Genomic DNA, 19,586 nt, shown 5'->3' with positions numbered 1-19,586 from the left:
CATTTGCATTGACTGTCATCTCTAGGGGCTGTTGTGCACTAAAGGTGTTCTGAATAAATACCCTCTTCAACATGTCAATCAGAGGCATTTGTGGTTTTACAGGCATAGTTTCCTGCTTTGTCAGGTTTTGAGAGGTCAGTCTAGAAAACTACGTGCAAGAAAGAGCTCTTGACACAAGCTTTTTAAAAAATTAAAAATGAAGGGACAATGTCAGATAAATATTTGTGAAAGTTAATTTAAAACATAAAAACATATAAGTATAAAATACCATCATAACACAGGAGTCTGTCTTTGTACAAAAGTGTAACTGTGTAGTCATATCACCAAGCACGGAAAAACATGTTAAAAGAAATGGAAAGACATGAATAAACAGGGTTGGGACTTTTGGAAGCCGTGCTATCCCTCTCCTCCCACCCAGGTGCAGGGCAAGTGCAGATATAAACCAGACGAGTCCAGGAAATAACATCACGTACAAGTTGACCAGTGCACCGCTGTGTTTTACATCAAACAAGCATGAATATCAAACTTCCTGCATTGTGGTCTGTCAAGTAGTTCTTTTAAAAATTTGTATTAACAACCTCTCAAAGTGCTTTGTACTCTTCACATTCACCTATTCTCACACACATTCTTACACGGCTGAGAGAGTTGCCCAGTGAAGTCAGTATATCACAACAGCATCATACTGGTAGGCCAAACTTGTTATTATGAACACTAATTTAATTAAATCAAATTCATAATCAAACAATACATTGTAAAGTCTTATTTTTATAATTTTACAGATATGTAATAAGATTTTACACACAAACTCACTATTTATTTACATAACCCTCTCATCCAATTGTATCTCTCAAAATATTTATAAAAACAACTCTGTCTGTGCCCTGGAGTTTCTGTGCCTTAGCGCCCGCAGATGCAGGGCCACAGCTGTGGCCGCACCATGGATTATGATTGTGGATCGCGCATCAGAGGTCGCAATGGTGGATCCAATTTGGTGGATTCTGTATCGTGCCAGCTGATCGTAGTGGTAATGGAGGATCCTTTGTCACGTTGGCATCGGATGATGGTGGACCACGACCGAGGCGGCGGCTGATGATGGATCCTAACTGTCACCAGTGGACAATGACTGTGGACTATAGTGGATCCCATCTTGATGATGGATCGTGATCTTGCTGGCTGCTGACCAGAGACTATGATTGCAGCAGGACTACTTGACATATATTATTGAAGTTATCCTTCAAAAATGTTTACCCTCATCGATGCTGCTAAAAAAAAACAACTTTAATCCCGATGATGTTTTCCTACACTTGACATCTATTGCACTTCTGTCCATCCTGGGAGAGGGGTCCCTCACATGTGGCTCTCTCTGAGCTTTCTACATATTTTTAGCTTTTAAAAGGGTTTTTAGTAGTTTTTCCTTACTCTTGTTGAAGGTTAAGGACAGAGGATGTCACACAATGTTAAAGCCCTATGAGACGAATTGTGATTTGTGAATGTGGGCTGTACAAATAAAATTTGATTGATTGATTGATTGATAGTATTAGTGAATTTACATTTAGTCTTTGTGATGGAAATTTATCTTGAGATTTGAAATAATGAAATTCTCAGAATGGAGTTTGTCTTGAGTCTTTTTAATAGTAAGCTCTGCAGAGTTTACACAACAAGTATGGGTGCTCTAAGTGGACTGGCCACAAGTTCACAAAAGCCAGAACTTATCCAAAGAGGTGTTTCATAAAACAATATGAAAAAAAGACAAGCCAGAACTAATACAAAGAGGCGCTTCATAAAACATAATATGAAAAAAAGACATGAAATCTTCATCTGTGTCTATCTGCTGTGTCCGTCTCCTGTAGCAAACTCCCTGTTTGTCAAGGTCACAGCAGTGAGACACCTGGCAGATGAATTTTCCCTTACATCTTTTTAATATATGTTATTTGAAAGCATATTTTAGTACGGCACTTTTTATGTTGTTTTGTATTTTTAGCTGTTAGAATCTAAGCTGTACTGCTGTAGGAAATATGTATTTGCTTATTAAAGTCTTACAAAGAAATAACTCAGTAGCCAAATACTAAAGGTACATAGTAATAACTTCTTCCTTTTTTTATATTTTACATGTAACAAAATTGAAATTATTAAAGCATTGAAAAATATCTCACTGCTTTCCAAATATGATATTGTGGAGTCATCAGAGTATCTCGAGCTTCACCTAGGTGAGTGATTAGCAAAGCTGAGTACAGTAGGCTAATCTCTCTTTGTAGGTTAAAAAGTGGCACAGAGACCTGCCACATAAAGAGGGGAGAGACTGACAGAGGAGGGACACCGTCTGAAACACAACTGAGCTGAGCTGTCACCAGATGTCTGCTGTTACCTTCTGAGACCCACTGGGCCGTACGATCTCAAACATCATGTTGTCTTTAGAGCGTCATGACTCCTCTGGTCTGAGCTACGGACATAGGGCATCTCTGTAATGTGTTGTGTTGTGTTGTGAAATTGATGAAGATGTTTTCTTACTTTGCTTGTGTTTTGTCAACTTGTATGTGTTTTCTTAAGTTGCCTTGCATTGAGCTCTCAGGGCCACCGTAAAAGGACATGGGTATCCTTGGTCCTTTTGCCAACACCTACCAAGTACTTGTGTTAGAAAGAAAGTCTTTGGTTGCCTTTGAATAGTCCACTTTGCTTAGCTAGGTTCCTATGAGATACATGACCATGCAGAAGCATTTAAGTGGCAGCCATGATAGCTGTTTGAGTTCTCTTAATTATAAGGAAAAGAGCTTCAATGTTTCCTAACTTACTGAACCTCCTTTACCATGGGAAACACCAGACCTTCATTTATGAAAGAAAAGAGAAAAATTATGTCCCACAATTCATGGCGGCCGCAACACCTGGAAACACCAAGGTAGTTATAGAAAAAAATAAGCAGTTGGTTTATTCTCCTGACAAGATCCAGAACTGACGTAAATCCGAACATGATCATCTGAGCTCCTCATTTCTTCTCTGTCACATCTGTCCAGTCATGAGTCACAGTGAACAACACACATAGTGAAATCATAGTTTACAATATCTTCATCAGAATTTAATGCTAATATAAATGTCATTTCAATCCCCTGATGGCAAAATGCACACAAGGTTTTCTCCACATAAATTTCATATTTTTCCAGTTGGTTTTGTTGTAAGCAACCGATTGTTAAATCTTCCCTTAATAATAAAGATAAAGAGAAAGATAGTATTTGTTTTTTTTAAACGTGTAAGTGGAGTTGGATTTCTTTCCTTACTCCTTACTGCTTCACTTTGACGTCTTTTCTTGACCTCGTGACCTTTCCTAGCGGGATCTTGGAATAGTGATTAGGAGAGGTGATTATTTTGACTTCTCCACCGCAGACCCTGTCTCAGGGATGAGGTGAAGGCTTCAGTGTTGGAGGAGGGGGAGGTGCTCGACACTAATACAGTACAAGGGATGAGAGAAATCTCTTATCAAATACGGATCGGTATCCATACAAAAATACAGTCTACAAATTTTGTCACAATAGACATATTGTAACATGATTCTTTTAACAGTACATACAGGTCTTAGTCGACTACTGGAGAGATCTGGAGATGGGTGGTTGCTGCCCCCAGTTTCTGAGAAAAAACACAAAGACAAATTGACAACCATTACTACCTAAACAACTAACCACATTAACTACAGTAAAGTTTAATGCTTCCCACCAGTGTTGTGCATGGACGAGTTCAAAAGAACGCGTTCATTAAACACGTTTGTTTTTATGAGAACGATGAACTGAACGCAACTTAATGACAAATAATTAATTTGAACGGTTAACACGTTCATATTATCTGAGGTCTGGCTAAAACGTTACAGAATGTTTTCCTTCTCTTGCAGAGAGATTCTGTCTACATCTAACCGGTTGGGCGCGGAGGCATAACAGGTGGGGCGCGCTACCGGGAGGGGGAAATGCGAGGCGGAACTAATATTTTACCCAAACTAATGTTTTGACGTCCGCATCTCTTTAACGGCGGAGCAGTAAACAAATCGTTCTTTCACCGTAGCCAGGGGTCGGCAATCCTCGGCTCTGGAGCCGCATGTAGCTCTTCAGCCCCTCTGCAGTGGCTCCCTGTGCAGTGTTGTGCATGTCCTCATATTTTTCTCGAACAGTGAACTTTACGAATCACTTTTTATATGGTGAACATAAACATGAGGGAACGTCACGTTTTTCATTCTCACTTTCCACCATAAAACTATGAAATGAGCTGAACTATGAACTCGTTCAGAATTTAAATGGTGAAATCTGAATGTGAACTATTCATGTTTACTTGTATGAACTGAACTTTGAACTACTTCATGAGAGGTGTGAACTTGCACAACACTGCTACTCACCTACTGTAATGTTTGCACCCCTCAGAGGTAAGGGCTGCTGTTTGTCTTCTACGCAGCTAGGGGGGGTAGCATTAAGTATGGAACTACAACCAGGAGTTGAGGGGATTCCTACTGTAGAAGAGAAGGGATGCATAGTTGGGGTTGGGAGAGACTGGAGAAAAAATAAAGATAGTGGCATCAAAGTCCAAACAAACAGGATCAAGCTTTCGGTCTTATGAGACATCGGAATCCTTCAACTGGAAAATAAATGGTTTGGAGGAGCAGTCAGGAAACCATTCTTACCTCCTCTTGTGGCTCCTCAAGATCCCCTTCATCATGTACAAGCTTTACCACCAACGACGGGAAGAGACCAATCCGTCCATTCAGCTCTCCCTCCCAAAATCCATCATCCACCTGACAATTTGTTTATTTGGATAACGTGGAAGGACACACCTTCAATAAAAGCTATATTTTTAACTTTCAGCCACTATCAGCAGCTGGAGTTGTTGACTGTAATTGTCTGTCAGATCCAGCATGTAGACTATTATCTGTTACAACACACACCTCTCCATGTCGACAGCGCATCAGTGTGATAAGTGCCCCCTCCTGGAAGGAAAGCTCTTCTGTACTTTGGGCCTGGTAGGAGTAGAGAGCTCTGGCTATACCGGAAACAGATCAGACTATATTATAATTATTATGAGCTATAGAGATAGATCACACTCAAAGGTTGTTATTAAAAATGGAAAGTACTCTGGGAAATGAGTTGGATCCTTATATGGACAAAAAGCCAGAGATCTGTTCAAGTTCAGATACACCAGCTTTAGAGACAAGTAGAATTACTGCTCTCTGTAAACAGAAAATACTGTTGTTTCAAGTTTGTTTCATGTTTCATTGTCTAGAAGCCCTTTGTAAGTGGACGAAACACAAGCAAAGTAAGAAAACATCTTCATTAATTTCACAACACAACACAACACATAACTGAAGGGCGCTGCAAATACAGAAACACACTGCAATTACAGAAAAAGACAGTGGCAGTGTTTCCAGAGGAAACCTAAAAGTTATGGACACCGCCGATTGTTATTGCTGCCGCAATTTGGAGTTGCTTAAGTCGGTGTCCGTCAGTGATATTGGAAAGTTTGCTAAACTGTAAAAGTTTTTGGTTTATTTTTATAAATAATACACTTTATTACTGTGGATGTCTACTGTTAACCCTCTGAGACCCACTGGGCCATATACATTTGCAATCAGAAATATTCAACCCCTGAAAGATTATAAGGATTTATCAATTACAGTTTTTTCAAAGAGCAAGATTCTGCTTCGGATGACTTCTTTATGAGTTGAGTGATACAGAAAATCAAAACAGAAAATGCATGATGTAGTATGTGTCTGTAACAGTATATTTTGTTACAAAAGCCATGTCACAATTATTCATTTATAATATTGTTGTTCTAAAGCTGTCTGACAGTTTTAATGGCCTAAAGTGGAGTTGAAACATTATTAAGCCTTTGGGAACTCTATAATGATCCTTCATTTGCTTCAGCTGTGATGCATATATAAACCCCACCCTTGAAGGTATTCAAGGTGAGTTGCAATCATGGGAAAGACAAAGGAGCTTCCACAAAAGCTGAGAGAGGAGATTATTTCATGAAACCTGAAGGCCCTTGGGTGTAAGAAGATTTCCCAAAAATGTATATTCCAAGAGACAACATTGGGAGCATTATAAGGAAGTTTAAAACGTATGGAGCAGCTTCAAACCTGCCTGGCCGTGAAAGAAAGCCCAACATTACATCAAGGGCCCTCAGCAACTTAGTCAGAACAACTAAGAGAAACCCCTGTGTAACTGCAAGACACCTACAGGATGACCTGATGAAGGCTGGTACACGTGCTTCACTGGCAACTATAAGACGTGCACTGAATAAACAAGGACTCCATGGCCCGACTCCAAGAGGCACTCACCTCTTGACCACAAGGAACATCAAAAGTCGACTAGAATATGCAGGAGGAATTTGGATAAGACGACCGAGTTTTGGGTGACAGTTCTATGGACTGATGAAACCAAACTTGAACTATTTGGACATATGGACCAGCGGTATGTCTGGCATGCGAAAGGTTAGGATTATGACTATAAGAATACCATCCCACCCAGACAAGACATCTGAAACTTGTGACAGATGCTCTTAGACGCCATGCAATCTGACACATATGTTCTGGACATGCTCCAAGTTGTTAAATTACTGGCAATCAATTTTTAAATCTATCTCTGACATCCTAGGTATACCAGTTAGTCCTTCACCACAGATAGCTATTTTTGGGGTGCCTCCTGATGAACTTGTAACTACATCCCTGCAGGAAAATGTTATAGCTTTTGCGTCCTTGATTGCACATAGAAAAATTCTTTTTTTATGGAAATCTTCCCAGCCACCTTCCTTCAAATCCTGGCTACATGATTTATTATTTCTATTGAAACTGGAGAAAATCTAATTCAGCCTTAGAGGCCGCCCTGAGAAGTTTTATTCACACTGGTAATCACTTCTGGATTATGTCGATAAACTCCCTGCCACTGAAACGTCCCCCTGATCCTTTGCTCACACCTCGAATAGTCCGCCAACCCCCACCCACTTTGATATGACTCTTGGTACCTGACCTGGGCAACCTGACCCATGAATAGTGGGCTGATCAGTTGAGCATGTAGAGACGCAGGCAGCAAACAACTTATATTACACCCCCCTTCTTTATCTATTTTATTTTATTTATTTTTATTACCTCATTATTTTATTATTGTTATTGTTTATTATTTATTTATTTCTGTATGTCGTGTTATCTAAAACCGATCTGGTATATTATACTGTTGTTAAAATGTTTGAAGATCTCTGGGATGGGTGGGATGGGCATGGGGTTATACAAAATGAAAATGAAACTGTCTTTGATTGTATTGTCTACTGTAAAAAACAATAAAAATGTTTATAAAAAAAAAAAAAAGAATACCAAGCCTGATGGTGGGTCATTGATGATGTTGGGTTGTTTTTCTGCGGCAGGAACTGGCAATTTTGATCGTGTACCTTGCATCATGGATTCTCAGAAATACCAGGCCATTTTGAGGAGGAATGTGATGGCTTCTGTTGACAAATGAAACCTTGGTGATCATTGGACTTTCCAGAAAGACAATGATCCAAAGCCCACCTCCAAGTCAAGCAAAGCTTGGTTGAGAAAAAGATCCTGGAATGTCCTGGAGTGGCTTTCTCAGTCACCAGATTTAAATCTGATTGAACATTTTTGGTGGGATTTAAAGAAGGCATCACTGAGCTAGAGGCTTTTGCACGTGAAAAATGGGCAAAGATTCTGATAGAGAGGTGTAAGAAGCTTGTCCGCACTTAGCAAAAACGTTTCTTACAAGTAATGAAAGCTAAAGGATGCGCCACAAAGTACTGAAGCTGGGTGTTGAATAATACTGAACATGCACATGTGTTAAAAGAGTTAAATTTTTCATTTGAACTTCAAAGTTAAGTCAACTTCTGTTGTCAAAATAACTAAAATACGCATCAGTAAATATCTTTTGTTGTTTGATGAGGTTTTTTGTAATTTATTGTCATTATCTGTCATCCACATCACTATAATGTTTTTTGAGGTGAGGGGCTTGAATATTTCTGATTGCAACTGTATGATCTTAAATATCATGTTGTCTTTAGAGCGTCATGACTCCTCAATGGTCTGAGCTAGAGACATGCCGTTTTGTCCTTTTAAACTGAATAAACAGTGCTAACAAGCCCCTGTTTTTGAGTAATTTACAGCACTTAGCATTAACATTCACAGTTTTCCTTTTCTTCATGTATTGTCCATATTGTGGAACCGGATTTGTTGGTTGTATTGGACGTTTTTGTGGCTCCTGTGGCAGCAGTGTCCATCCCTTTTAGGTGTCCCCTGGAAACACTTCCGTTGTCTTTTTCTGTATTTGCAGCGCGTTTCTGTATTTGCAGCGCATTGCTGTATTTGCAGCGTGTTTCTGTATTTGCAGCGTGTTTCTGTATTTGCAGCACGTTTATGTATTTGCAGCGCGTTTCTGTAATTGCAGCGCATTGCTGTATTTGCAGGGCATTTCTGTAATTGCAGCGCGTTTCTTATTTGCAGCGCATTGCTGTATTTGCAGCATGTTTATGTATTTCTAGCGCGTTTCTGTTATTGCAGCGCATTGCTATATTTGCAGCACGTTTCTGTATTTGCAGCGCGTTTCTGTATTTGCAGCGCATTGCTGTATTTGCAGCGCATTTCTGTAATGTGTTGTGTTGTCAAATTGATAAAGATGTTTTCTTACTGTGCATTATATTGTACAATATGTGTATGCCACACAACATAACTAAGTACTCATATGTTTAGTGCTAACCTCGGCTCCTTGCCTTCTCTTTATTTCCAGTGGATGAGGTGGAGCTGAAGGAACAGTCCAGCTGAGCAGCTTCCTCTGCTTGTAGACACAGGAACTGCACATAACGCTCAGGAACATAACCCACCTGACCACAAGAGTTACACACCTACCCAGAAACATGATCAGGTATCCAGCGATATGAATTATACACTGGAAAACATACAATATTCACTGTACAGCACATAATAAAACCACAGTTGATCTATGTTATATATGTTGATAAGTTGTGCACCATTATTCCAAATGTTTCCAGTCACTTTAAAAACCTGAAAAAAATCAATAATTTTAATGATTTAATTTTGTCACCTGTCGATGGCATTATATCTTCTATTTGTGCATACTTATCAGCATTGTGTTTGTGTGCCAGAATAGTTAAAATGCATATTTCATCCAATTTAAATCACATAGCTCGACTCGCCGCGCCACAGGGATGTGCTGTCCACTGCACAGCATCAGAGAAACACTCATTTAACATGAAAATGTTTTTTTTCATGTACATTTGTATAAATCTGAGTAAAAATAACATAATTTGGTAGTGCCACATGAATCTGGGTCATGACAGGACCTATGAACTTAGAGCTGAACACTTGTTATTGGATCTCCCTGAATGTAGCATCCCTGGCTGAATAATGGTCTGACTCTCTTTTACTGATGGTTCATAAGACTTTATTGCCATCTCCTTACATGCTGTGATAAGTGTGAACACACCTTAAGAGGTAGGAGGAAAACAAAACAAATATTACTTCCTTTATGTACTTATAAACGACTTGTATAGCACTTGAGTTGTGATATTATTAACTAACTGTCTTTTAGATTGTCCTTCATAAGGCTTGACTTAAACATGAATTTATACAAACATAAAATCCCTATGAACCTCATTGCTATTTATCTTAACAAAATAACAAACTCTTAATAGAGGGCTGCATATAACATATTCAATTTAAATTAAATTATTTGTCACTTTATAAACTACATCATATTATCATAAACATAACGTAAAATTATTAGTGTGAATGATACACAGTCTCAGTATGAGCATACTTGTACAATTAACCAAAACCCATGTGTCGCAAAGCCACAATGGAGCTACCTTTTCAAAATAAAAGTATGCCATTTCTCCCACCGTCAACACCATTAGAAAATAAATCATATACCAATATCTGTTTGGACGAAATTAACACAGATATCAGAAATATATATCTATATATCTATAAAATACATTAGAATGAAAAACAACATGTTATTTAGGTAATTTATAGTGAGCACTGCCTAAATGTCAGCCTGTGATAGACTGGTGACCTGTGCTTGTACCCTGCCTCTCAGCCAATGTCAGCTGGGTCTGACAATGCTTCTTTATCACCCTAAAGGATAATTGTTGAAGCTGATGGATGGATGGATCACATTTTTTTGAAAGGAAGAAACCTCAAAGGATGATTAAAACTAATGAAAACCAAACTGGGAGAAGCCTCCTGCTGTCATGATATTTGAACAAGGAAATTTTACCTTTAGCCAGTCCTCCATGTCTCCATCTTCGATCGCTTGAAGCTCCTCCCCTTCCCTGATTGACAGCTCGTCTGACTGGCCAGCCTGAAGAACACAACATGCTTTAAATTAAATTCTATGAATTCTTCAACGAAATGAAATGGTGTTGTCATTATGCAGTTCTCCACACACACTGCACATTTCCATTTGCTGGGTAAATTCAAACCGGCTTACTGTGATACTAGATGATTTTATGCAACCAAGAAGACAGGAAATACAGCATTCTGCAGCCTTTTTTGAATTCACCAGTATGTTCCAAAGATTTTAGATAACAAAATCATAATATGTGAGGATAAACATGACATTTTGGCATCTCTTAAATAACATCTCTAGCCAGTTCTCTAGCTAAAATGTAATCCTCATATTAACTTCCCATAGACCATGAGACTTTATTCTTTTATAACTTATTGTCATGGGTCAAAATTGACCTGATCAGGTTTGACTGTTAATGAAGCATCAGGTATAAATTATCATCCAATTATGTGTGACACCTATTTAAATAACATCATTCCAACTCCTTAGTTTACACATTTACACTACATGTTTATGAGTAAAGAAAGGCACAAATTGTAAATACTTTTGAATTATACCAGACTGGTAACATATATGTAAAATGTTAGCCAGGATATTACCAGGTCATATTGACTGATGCCTCCTAGAGGTTATGTTTTCACTGGTGTTTGTTTGTTTGTCTATTAGTTAGCAGCTTTACGCAAAAAAGACTATGAAACTTGGTGGATGTGGTATGGGTCACAAAATAAACCATTACATTTTGGTGCAGATCCAAAATAATTTGTTCTTACTGCAACATTTCGAGACAGGCTGTAATTAGCAGAGGTATGTGCTCTCCAAGCACCCTTGTAATTAACTATGGTGGGGGGGGAATAATAAATCACATATGCTCACCAACCTCAACAACTGACAGATATTCAAAGAAAAAATGAGACTCTGTCTCCCACAACAAAAATGTATGAGACTCAAACACCAAAATTCTGTGATGGAAACTTTGAGAGGTATTTTTGCAGATGATACAAAATCAGAAAAGTGTGTATATTTTAGCGAGGACTACCTGATAGCTATAGATAACTCTACAGGCTGCAGGATAAACACACGCTCCAGATGCTGACACTGGATCTGCAAAAATATCTGCATTCTCATCATCATAGTCCTCAAAGTCAGTCAGCTCAAATTCATCCCCCTGGAAAACACACAAAAGCAAACTTATAATCGAAAAGATTTAAACATTTTAAACATAAAGAGGGTCCACAAACCACCTCACCAACAAACACAATGTTTCCATCTTTGTTCATTTGTGTTTTTTGACTGAAGTAATTTCTAAACAAGGTTTAAAGGATATATCTAGCAATAACCTTTTGATTATTGTAAATAAATTACATTAAAAGATAAAACCATCTTAAAGCCATCTCAGACCACAAAAAAAACAAATTGGGAGACCATAACTTTGTGAAATATCTCAATAAAATAATACCGACATTTTTTAAATAGATTTGATCTATGAAATATCATTTGATTGAATCGACTGATCAATTTTCCTTCTTCTCATCTCAGCTACTTCGTGGAATTAGTGGAGTAGCTGAGATTAGGGCGACCTGAGTTCAATCAGTCACCAGAACACACCTGTGTGAGTGTGTGAGTGTGTAAGTGTGTGAGTTTGTGTACTGAGAAGTCTTCAGTAGACTTCCTCTGTTCACTGAGCCGTCTCTCTCTCTCCAGCTCCTCTTCTGCCTGAATCATGGCATCATGAAGCCACAGTTCAATTCCTGGGACACTGTCTGACAGCAGCACCAGACGAGCCTCTGCCTTCACTCTGCTGAGCTAAGACAAGAAAAACAAGTCACCAACTTAGACACACTCAGAGAGACAGAAGGTTCTGTATCTTACATTAAGATATGTCATCTATAAAAGTGTTTTCTAACTACAGTGGATGCTATCATCCAAACACCCCATCACCCAGCTAAGCTGAGCAGTCTAGTTTATTTATGGTAAAAGGTCTGTATTTATTTGGCATGCAGCATGGGGTAGATGGGGATCATACTTCCGACCTTCTGGTTATTGGACGACCCGCTCTATCTCCTGAGCCACAGCCACCCTTTATTTGAAAGAAAACTAACTTGAGGTTTTAGCATCAAAAATCACATTGAGGTTTTAGCATCAAAAATCACATTGAGTCATAACCCTGAGCCCACAGATATGGTATGTTTTAGATCCAGTATTACATAAACTCAGGATGTGGTTATTTCCATATCATCCTAGATAAATGTGCTGTTAGAAATAGACACTCCTTAAAATGCGGAGCTTGCTGTCTGATCTGGTCTAGGATGACTGTGATTCTTCCCCCTCCCACATACTTTTCCAATATTTTTCTCATTGTATTACCCTGCCACGAGTACAATTTGAACGGTAAACACCATGTTTCTCCTGGTTTCTCTAGTGTACCTCTTCAGTTATGTAGACAGAGTTGTGTCTTTGTTTGGCAGTTTCTAATATATGCAGGTATGGACAGTCTGTTGTACTTCTTTGGCAGCCGTTACTTGACCACCCTTTTCTGTAGCCTTGATAGCTGACTAACCCCTCTCAACGTTGCCTTAATCCTGGCCTTGACCCTTCTTTATGATTATTGTGTTCATCTTTTAGGCAAGATTTTTGATCTCAGGTATGATCTCCGTTATGGTGACAATATTCCAGCAGACATCTGTAAATTACTTACATAATTGGCTATGGAGGTTCCAGGTATCCAACTTGGTTGGTCTGCTATCTGAATCTGTTATTGGGGCTTCAAACCCAATATCGGAATGTCGGCATGATGATGATATCTACTCCATGATCTGTCATACTGGCTCCCAGCCTTAGCATATTTGATGCACCTCATCAATCTCTAGTTGTTAGAGCAGGTTGTGTTTGTGGAAATTGGGTTGGTTGTTTCTGTGTCAGCTTAGATGTTGGGTTTCCAAGTATACATAGATCCACAGTCAATGGGGTGACTTGTATTGCATTCCAACAATTACATTTTCGTCATCAAAGTCCATGATTGTCTTGATCCAGTAGTCTACTAATATAGGCTCACGCTGGACCTGCCAAGTCGAACCCCTTGAAAAAATATCTCACCTTTGACCTTGCCTACCGAAAGATTTGTATGGGATGTACACTATTAGATTATATGAGACATGCATTAGAACGCATATTGTATGAACCTAGATATATAGCTTTTAGTTGTGCCTCTTTTTTTCACTTTTACAGGCACAAAACATTGATGAGGCCCTTTGATAGATTTGAGGATTTTGTTTTTATCAGGTGAGAACAGACATAATTGGTGACACATAGATTCATTTTTGCTGATATGATATTGCTTGTGTTTTGTGCTTAAACATGCTCAACTAATATTTAACCGCAAATACATACTAAACTACTTAATACTTCATCCTCTTTCCCCTTGCTTGATATTAATATCAATATTATGTTTCAGTTTATTGATTATCATTACCTCAGGTCTTTATTATTTTAAATCATAGTCTTGAATGTCTTGAGTAGTGATATATCTATAGCATTGATATAAACATTTGTACATAAACATACATCATAATGATATACAGAACATTACAGCTCTCCGACCTAGTGCTCTGTACCGTTGCTTTATTGTAGGTCTCTGTGCGTGCAGTGCATTGCCCTATTCTCTCTCTCTCTCTCTCTCTCTCTCTCTCTCTCTCTCTCTCTCGAAACACACAAACACACACAAACACACACACATAAAAAAACACAAACACACACACAACACACACACACACACACTCAAACACACACACACACACAAACAGACACACACAACGACCTGTCATAGTCTCAGTCAGTCTGACCATCGGCAGCACCAACCTGTTGAGAGATCCATACCTTGGCTTTCCTGACACTGTCCTGCACCTCTGCTATCTTCTGCTCCACACTAATCCCTGTCTCCCCGGACAAGAGCTTCAACCGACTTCCTAACATTTGTAGAGCCTGACAGGAGAAGAAATATAAAATACATTCGTTGTCAGGGTAGAATTTTAAACATATCAACCATACTGTACATATAGCACGTCTAATTTCTGAAACAAATTCACTCCTACTTTCATTGCTACTTTGCATGAAAACATGCACAAAAAGCCTCTCGCAAGTCGCAACACAGTGATGCTAATCTGGAAATGATATTTTTACAAAATTAATATTTTGAATAACAAAAAAACAAACAATCAAAAATTGAGGGCCACTGATACAAGCATTTCCTGGCTCCAAAGTGAGGAAATGGCTTTATGTGAAGTGTGTCCTGAGAACTTTGCTACTCTACATTTTAAAGTTGTTAAAGGACCCATATTATGCCCATTTTACCACAGTTGATATGGTTCCTTGGGGTCTTAATGAAATGTCTGTAACATATTTTGGTCAAAATACCACAAGGGTAATTTTAAACAGCACCCTTTTTACCCTGTCTAAAACAGCCCTCCTCAGAATGACCTGTTTTTAGTGCCCCGCTCCCCTCTCAACCCCCCCCCCCCCCCTTCCCTCCTCCCTCCTTCACGAGATACAAGCGCCCAGATTTTTAGCTATCCATTACCTCTGTAGAAATATGGCTACTGGAGATACAATCTTGCAACCATATTGTTTTTAACCAGAGTCAGGTGGGCCGAAGCCTGGCTGCGAGAGCCCCAGCGCCCCAGCGCAGCCCCGCAGTGGGAGTAGCAGGAGTAGTGGGAGCTGGAGCTGGCGCAGCAGCAGCATCCTTCCACACTGTTGAGTCAACGTTTAGAGGTGTCCCGACGATCGGCATGTTTATGCGGCCACTTAAATGTCTGACGGGGAGCTAGCAGCCGCTCGCGAGCTTACGCTAGCCGGGGAGCCGGGCCCGGCTAGCGTTAGCTCGCAAGCGGCCGGTGGAGCCGGGAAGCCAGGGAGCCGGGGCGTCTCTCCCTGGAGCCGGTGAGATGATGGTGGGGGGTGGTCCAAGGCCATGTAGCGAGACTATGACGTTTTTTCGGGTTGTAAGCCCATTCGACGCCATCTAGCGTCTCGTTTCTTTAGCGTTTAGCGTCGAGTTTTTGAGACGGTAGACATGCCAGATACCCACAATAATGTGTAGAAGCACAACAAAAGTGGAATTTTCAGAATATGGGCCCTTTAAGTAAAAACTCAACTCAAACTCAAGCAGTGTGATCATCAAGCATTGCTTAAACAAGGATCACCTAGCCACTTAACTCTGAAATCAAAGGCTCACCCTCTCTCCGTGGGTGATGATTTTATAGTCCTTCGCAGCCTTAGAAGCCCACTTCTTGGCTTCCTTAACCAGACAACCCTCCCCTGCTGAGGCACAGGCCTCCTCTAGAGAAGACACCTGCAAAGAAGACAGACATGACATTATTTAGCTTTCAGACATTTGCAGTGTTCATTGCAAAATGCCATGTTTAATTCTTTAATGAGACTGCGTCAGAGACATGAGGGCTGGTGTCATTTACAATTTTGAAATGGCCGGTTTTGTCTGCATCACTTTTCAAAGTACATTTTGTTACAAATGTTCCAGCTTACCAAAGATCTCACATGTCAATAGTTAAACCTTTTTTGAGATTCACCCTGTTTCTCTCATGTTAAATAAGCAGTATGGAAAAAACTAGGCAGTTTAACTTAGCAAAAAGATAAGACTGATTTATTGTGTTTGGATAAGATATCTGTTTCAGTTTTTTCTATTTAGTTTTATTTAAGGGAAGTGACATTGGAAAGGGTGAGTATTACTGTTCTTTAGTGGATGGGATATTATTTTACAAACACATAAAGGCATCTGGGGTTAAAGACTGGCACAGTGATGGTCATCTGTTAAACAAGTGTGTACTCGGACAAACATTCATAGGTAATGATATCCAGAGGGAAAATAATTGTCTTTTGGGACAGTTTGCAATAAATGGAATTCAGGTTCAACTATGTGAAAAAGGTGTCAGAATCATAATGTAGTACACGCATATCAATATTATAATTCTCAAATTTAAAGGAAATATATTACAAGTAATCTTATCACACCTTGTCATGTGGAGCAGGTTGAAAGGGAAATCCGGTGGTTTTATTGAAGGCAACAGATTCTTTTAGAAACTGCTGAATATTTGTATCTCTAGTCACCTGACAACACAACAGTAAATCACTGTTAGCGGGGAAGTATTAGAAACATTCATTCCTCCATCAAACCTCTGAGAACACAGCTCCATTGTCACATCACTGGGAGTTCTGCACAATTTGACAGGAAAGTATAAAATAGCTTCATGACTTTTTCAATATGTGTGGGCAACTCAGACATCAAAACAACCACATCGTGTTTTTACCAAACAAGTGTAAGTGAACAACAATGCAGCATTTTCTCTTCTTCTGGCCATGGACCAGCAATACAGTGATACAAAATGCCTTTTAAACAATCACATGTTGAAGAGAAAACTGGAGGTGTTTCTCTCAGACTGCACTCACTTGCTAGTTCAAACATTTCGCGTATGTGCTGAAATTCTCTCTGTGACCTTTCTTTTTCTACCCTCCCCATGACCTTCTGCCCCCACACATATGTCGTCTAGAGAAAAGGCGAGACATTTCTTATGGCTGGTTTCTCAGAAGTCACTGAGTGATACCTGGCATTAATGCAACTTAGACAGAAACCAAAAGTCTTGGGCAAACAAGATCTGAAGGCCTTTTGCTAATTCTAACATCTTTGAATAAAGAACCTCTAAATGGGTGAGTGGGTGAGTTACCGAAAACATACTCAGTTGTAGGTATTCGTATTTATAATGAATACAGTAGAGAGCATTCTGTCAAAACAATACTCATACATAAATAAATCAATATACTATATGCTGAACATAACAACACACGTACTTTACCAACACTGTCCCATATCTTGCTGTACAGGTTGTGTGTGGACAAACAGGAATCCATTTCTATCCCACACAGCAGGGTAAAATGGCTCCTCAAGTCATCATAAACATCCCCATCCATTTGCTGATGAGATAAATAAAGAACAAGAGGCAGTTTTTATCAATAAAAAAAGATGCAGATTTTATTCCATTCACATTCTGAGATGATCATATAAGAGGAGGGGATCCCAGAGCAAAGTGGGAACCTTAAATACTCACAACACCCTGTCCCGTGTTGTGTGTGTGTGTGTGTGTGTGTGTGTGTGTGTGTGTGTGTGTGTGTGTGTGTGTGTGTGTGTGTGTGTGTGTGTGTGTGTGTGTGTGTGTGTGTGTGTGTGTGTGTGTGTGTGTGTACCTCCATAATGAGTGGTAAATCATTCCTAAAGTAGTTTTGGTGGTGGGCATTCACTGCTGCTAGGGCCAGCAGATAGTCATTACGAACTTCAGTCAAACGGTCATCACACTCCTTCAACCTAGCACTGAGCTGTACATAGACACACAGACCGTACACACAAATTTCCTTAGTACAAGCAATACAAATCACAGACACCATCATCATACATAGAGTACAGACCACTTTTAACAACAAAACTGAACTCAACCATTCAGGATTGTGTACAGTCATTCAGGGTCAGCTTTAAGATAAAAATGATTTCACCTCATCATATCAGTAACATTCAGGTACCACAGCTCGCTGCAGTTTCACAATTACAAAATATGGTTATTAGTGATATCTTGAATATTTGTGTGTGTCATTTCTGTTATTTTGTATTATAACAGTACCTTCATAACACCATACCTTAGCAGTCATTTTATATAGTCCTGCTTTAAAGTGGAAAATTCCATGGTCACTCTTTCTTGCTCTGGAAGACAAAGTTAAAACATTCTGATAACATATAAAACATACAGAATGAAGCCTAACATTATCTAACGCATTATGTTAAATCTCTGTTCTAAATGAAAACTCTAACTGAACCTAATCTTTCCCTGACACTGCATTTTACACACTGTTGATTTAGTCAGTGCTGCATTACATGGCTGCACTATATCAGTTTGCAGTAAATAATATAGTGCACCCATGTTGCAAACCTGGAAGTTACTGTATTAGTGTATAGTAGCCAAAATATTGACTGCGTTAACGTTCAGTCAAAGACAAAAATGGTGTCCTAAATAATCAATATTGGGAGAAGTATATCTTGCATATTTACAGAACCAGCACTACAATCTGTTTGACTATGGTCTTTGTAACTACAAAGCAGTGGAAACTCTGTTGGGGGTTCTAATCATTTATACGAATGAGAAAATAACATCAAAGTGAGCAGCATCCTCCCCTGCAGATTTAAACAATAAGTTGGATGTACTGGCAGAATTTATAGTCAAGTGGAGAATAATGAATTAAACCTTGTCTCTCCTGAGTTGAAGATGGAAGCCATTCAGTCATGTGATGAATAAACAATCAACACAGGGACATGCTATAATAATAGGAACATGTTTTTTTCATTTCATGGGGGCTTTAAACTCTTCAGGATTTTCCACCTTGACCTGCGTATTTTATAATGTATGTACCTCTTAGATGAAACCACTTGTCTTTTTCATGCAATCATATCAAAAATGTTTCTCTCTTTCTCTTAAACACAAAGACACACACTGACCTTGAATTTGCATCTGCAGCTTTCTCTCTGGCAACATTTGCAATGTGGCTGAATAGGTGATAGCTCTTCTTGAGCCTGTGCAGTTCTCGCAGCGCATCCACGACTTCACCCTGTACCCTCAGAAGCTGCTCCAGGCCCTTAAAAACACAAGCAACACGTATACACAAACACACACATATTGTTGTCTGTTGCAATGATGATTGTCTAACTGTTGGAAGTGTTTCATCACTGTAAGTTTACTCTGTGTGCTGCTTTCTCACTTGCTTAGCTCGGATGTCCTTTGCATTGCGAAAACTTCTGGAGGCTTGTCCTGTCAGTCTGCGGTATTCCTCTGCAGCAGCAAGTCGTGATGCAGCAGTCTGAGCTGTTGCATCAACCACTGACCGCCACACACCAAACACACCTCTGAAATCACACACATCCATGACTGCTAATCTCATTAAATGTACTTCTCTACACTCTTCTCCAAATGATAAACAGTGCACATTGAAGCCCCTTTTTGTCATTATGTGTCCTGCTCTCTCCCTCCATCCTCGCCCCAAAAGTTAAGAAGACGTTATAAAAGATGGCATTACATGAAAGCAAGTCTAAAAAACATTGGTTTTAAGAAATGATTTAAAAGAAGTCACTGACCCTACGCGCCTTATCTCCTCAGGTAGGTCGTTGCAAAGCAGAGAGGCCAATGGAGAGAGGCAAGG

At 39.4% G+C, this 19,586-nt stretch overlaps 1 protein-coding gene across 1 annotated transcript in view; it reads right to left on the bottom strand.

Moving 5' to 3' along the window:
* Window positions 1-3,383: 3,383 nt before the first annotated feature.
* LOC133011263 (F-BAR and double SH3 domains protein 1-like) overlaps window positions 3,384-19,586 on the bottom strand; it is a 30,883-nt gene continuing 14,680 nt past the window's right edge. Inside the window, 17 exon segments of the mRNA XM_061078948.1 lie at window positions 3,384-3,434; window positions 3,560-3,615; window positions 4,370-4,520; window positions 4,652-4,762; window positions 4,913-5,028; window positions 8,727-8,871; window positions 10,269-10,352; window positions 11,377-11,505; window positions 11,988-12,143; window positions 14,214-14,318; window positions 15,571-15,687; window positions 16,365-16,460; window positions 17,199-17,321; window positions 17,592-17,720; window positions 18,036-18,099; window positions 18,889-19,025; window positions 19,149-19,293. Of these exon segments, the coding sequence (XP_060934931.1) occupies window positions 3,384-3,434; window positions 3,560-3,615; window positions 4,370-4,520; window positions 4,652-4,762; window positions 4,913-5,028; window positions 8,727-8,871; window positions 10,269-10,352; window positions 11,377-11,505; window positions 11,988-12,143; window positions 14,214-14,318; window positions 15,571-15,687; window positions 16,365-16,460; window positions 17,199-17,321; window positions 17,592-17,720; window positions 18,036-18,099; window positions 18,889-19,025; window positions 19,149-19,293 (1,915 nt within the window).

This window comes from Limanda limanda, chromosome 10 (genome assembly GCF_963576545.1).
Source record: "Limanda limanda chromosome 10, fLimLim1.1, whole genome shotgun sequence".
NCBI classification, from domain to species: domain Eukaryota; kingdom Metazoa; phylum Chordata; class Actinopteri; order Pleuronectiformes; family Pleuronectidae; genus Limanda; species Limanda limanda.
This window is presented reverse-complemented; position numbering and strand designations above follow the sequence as displayed.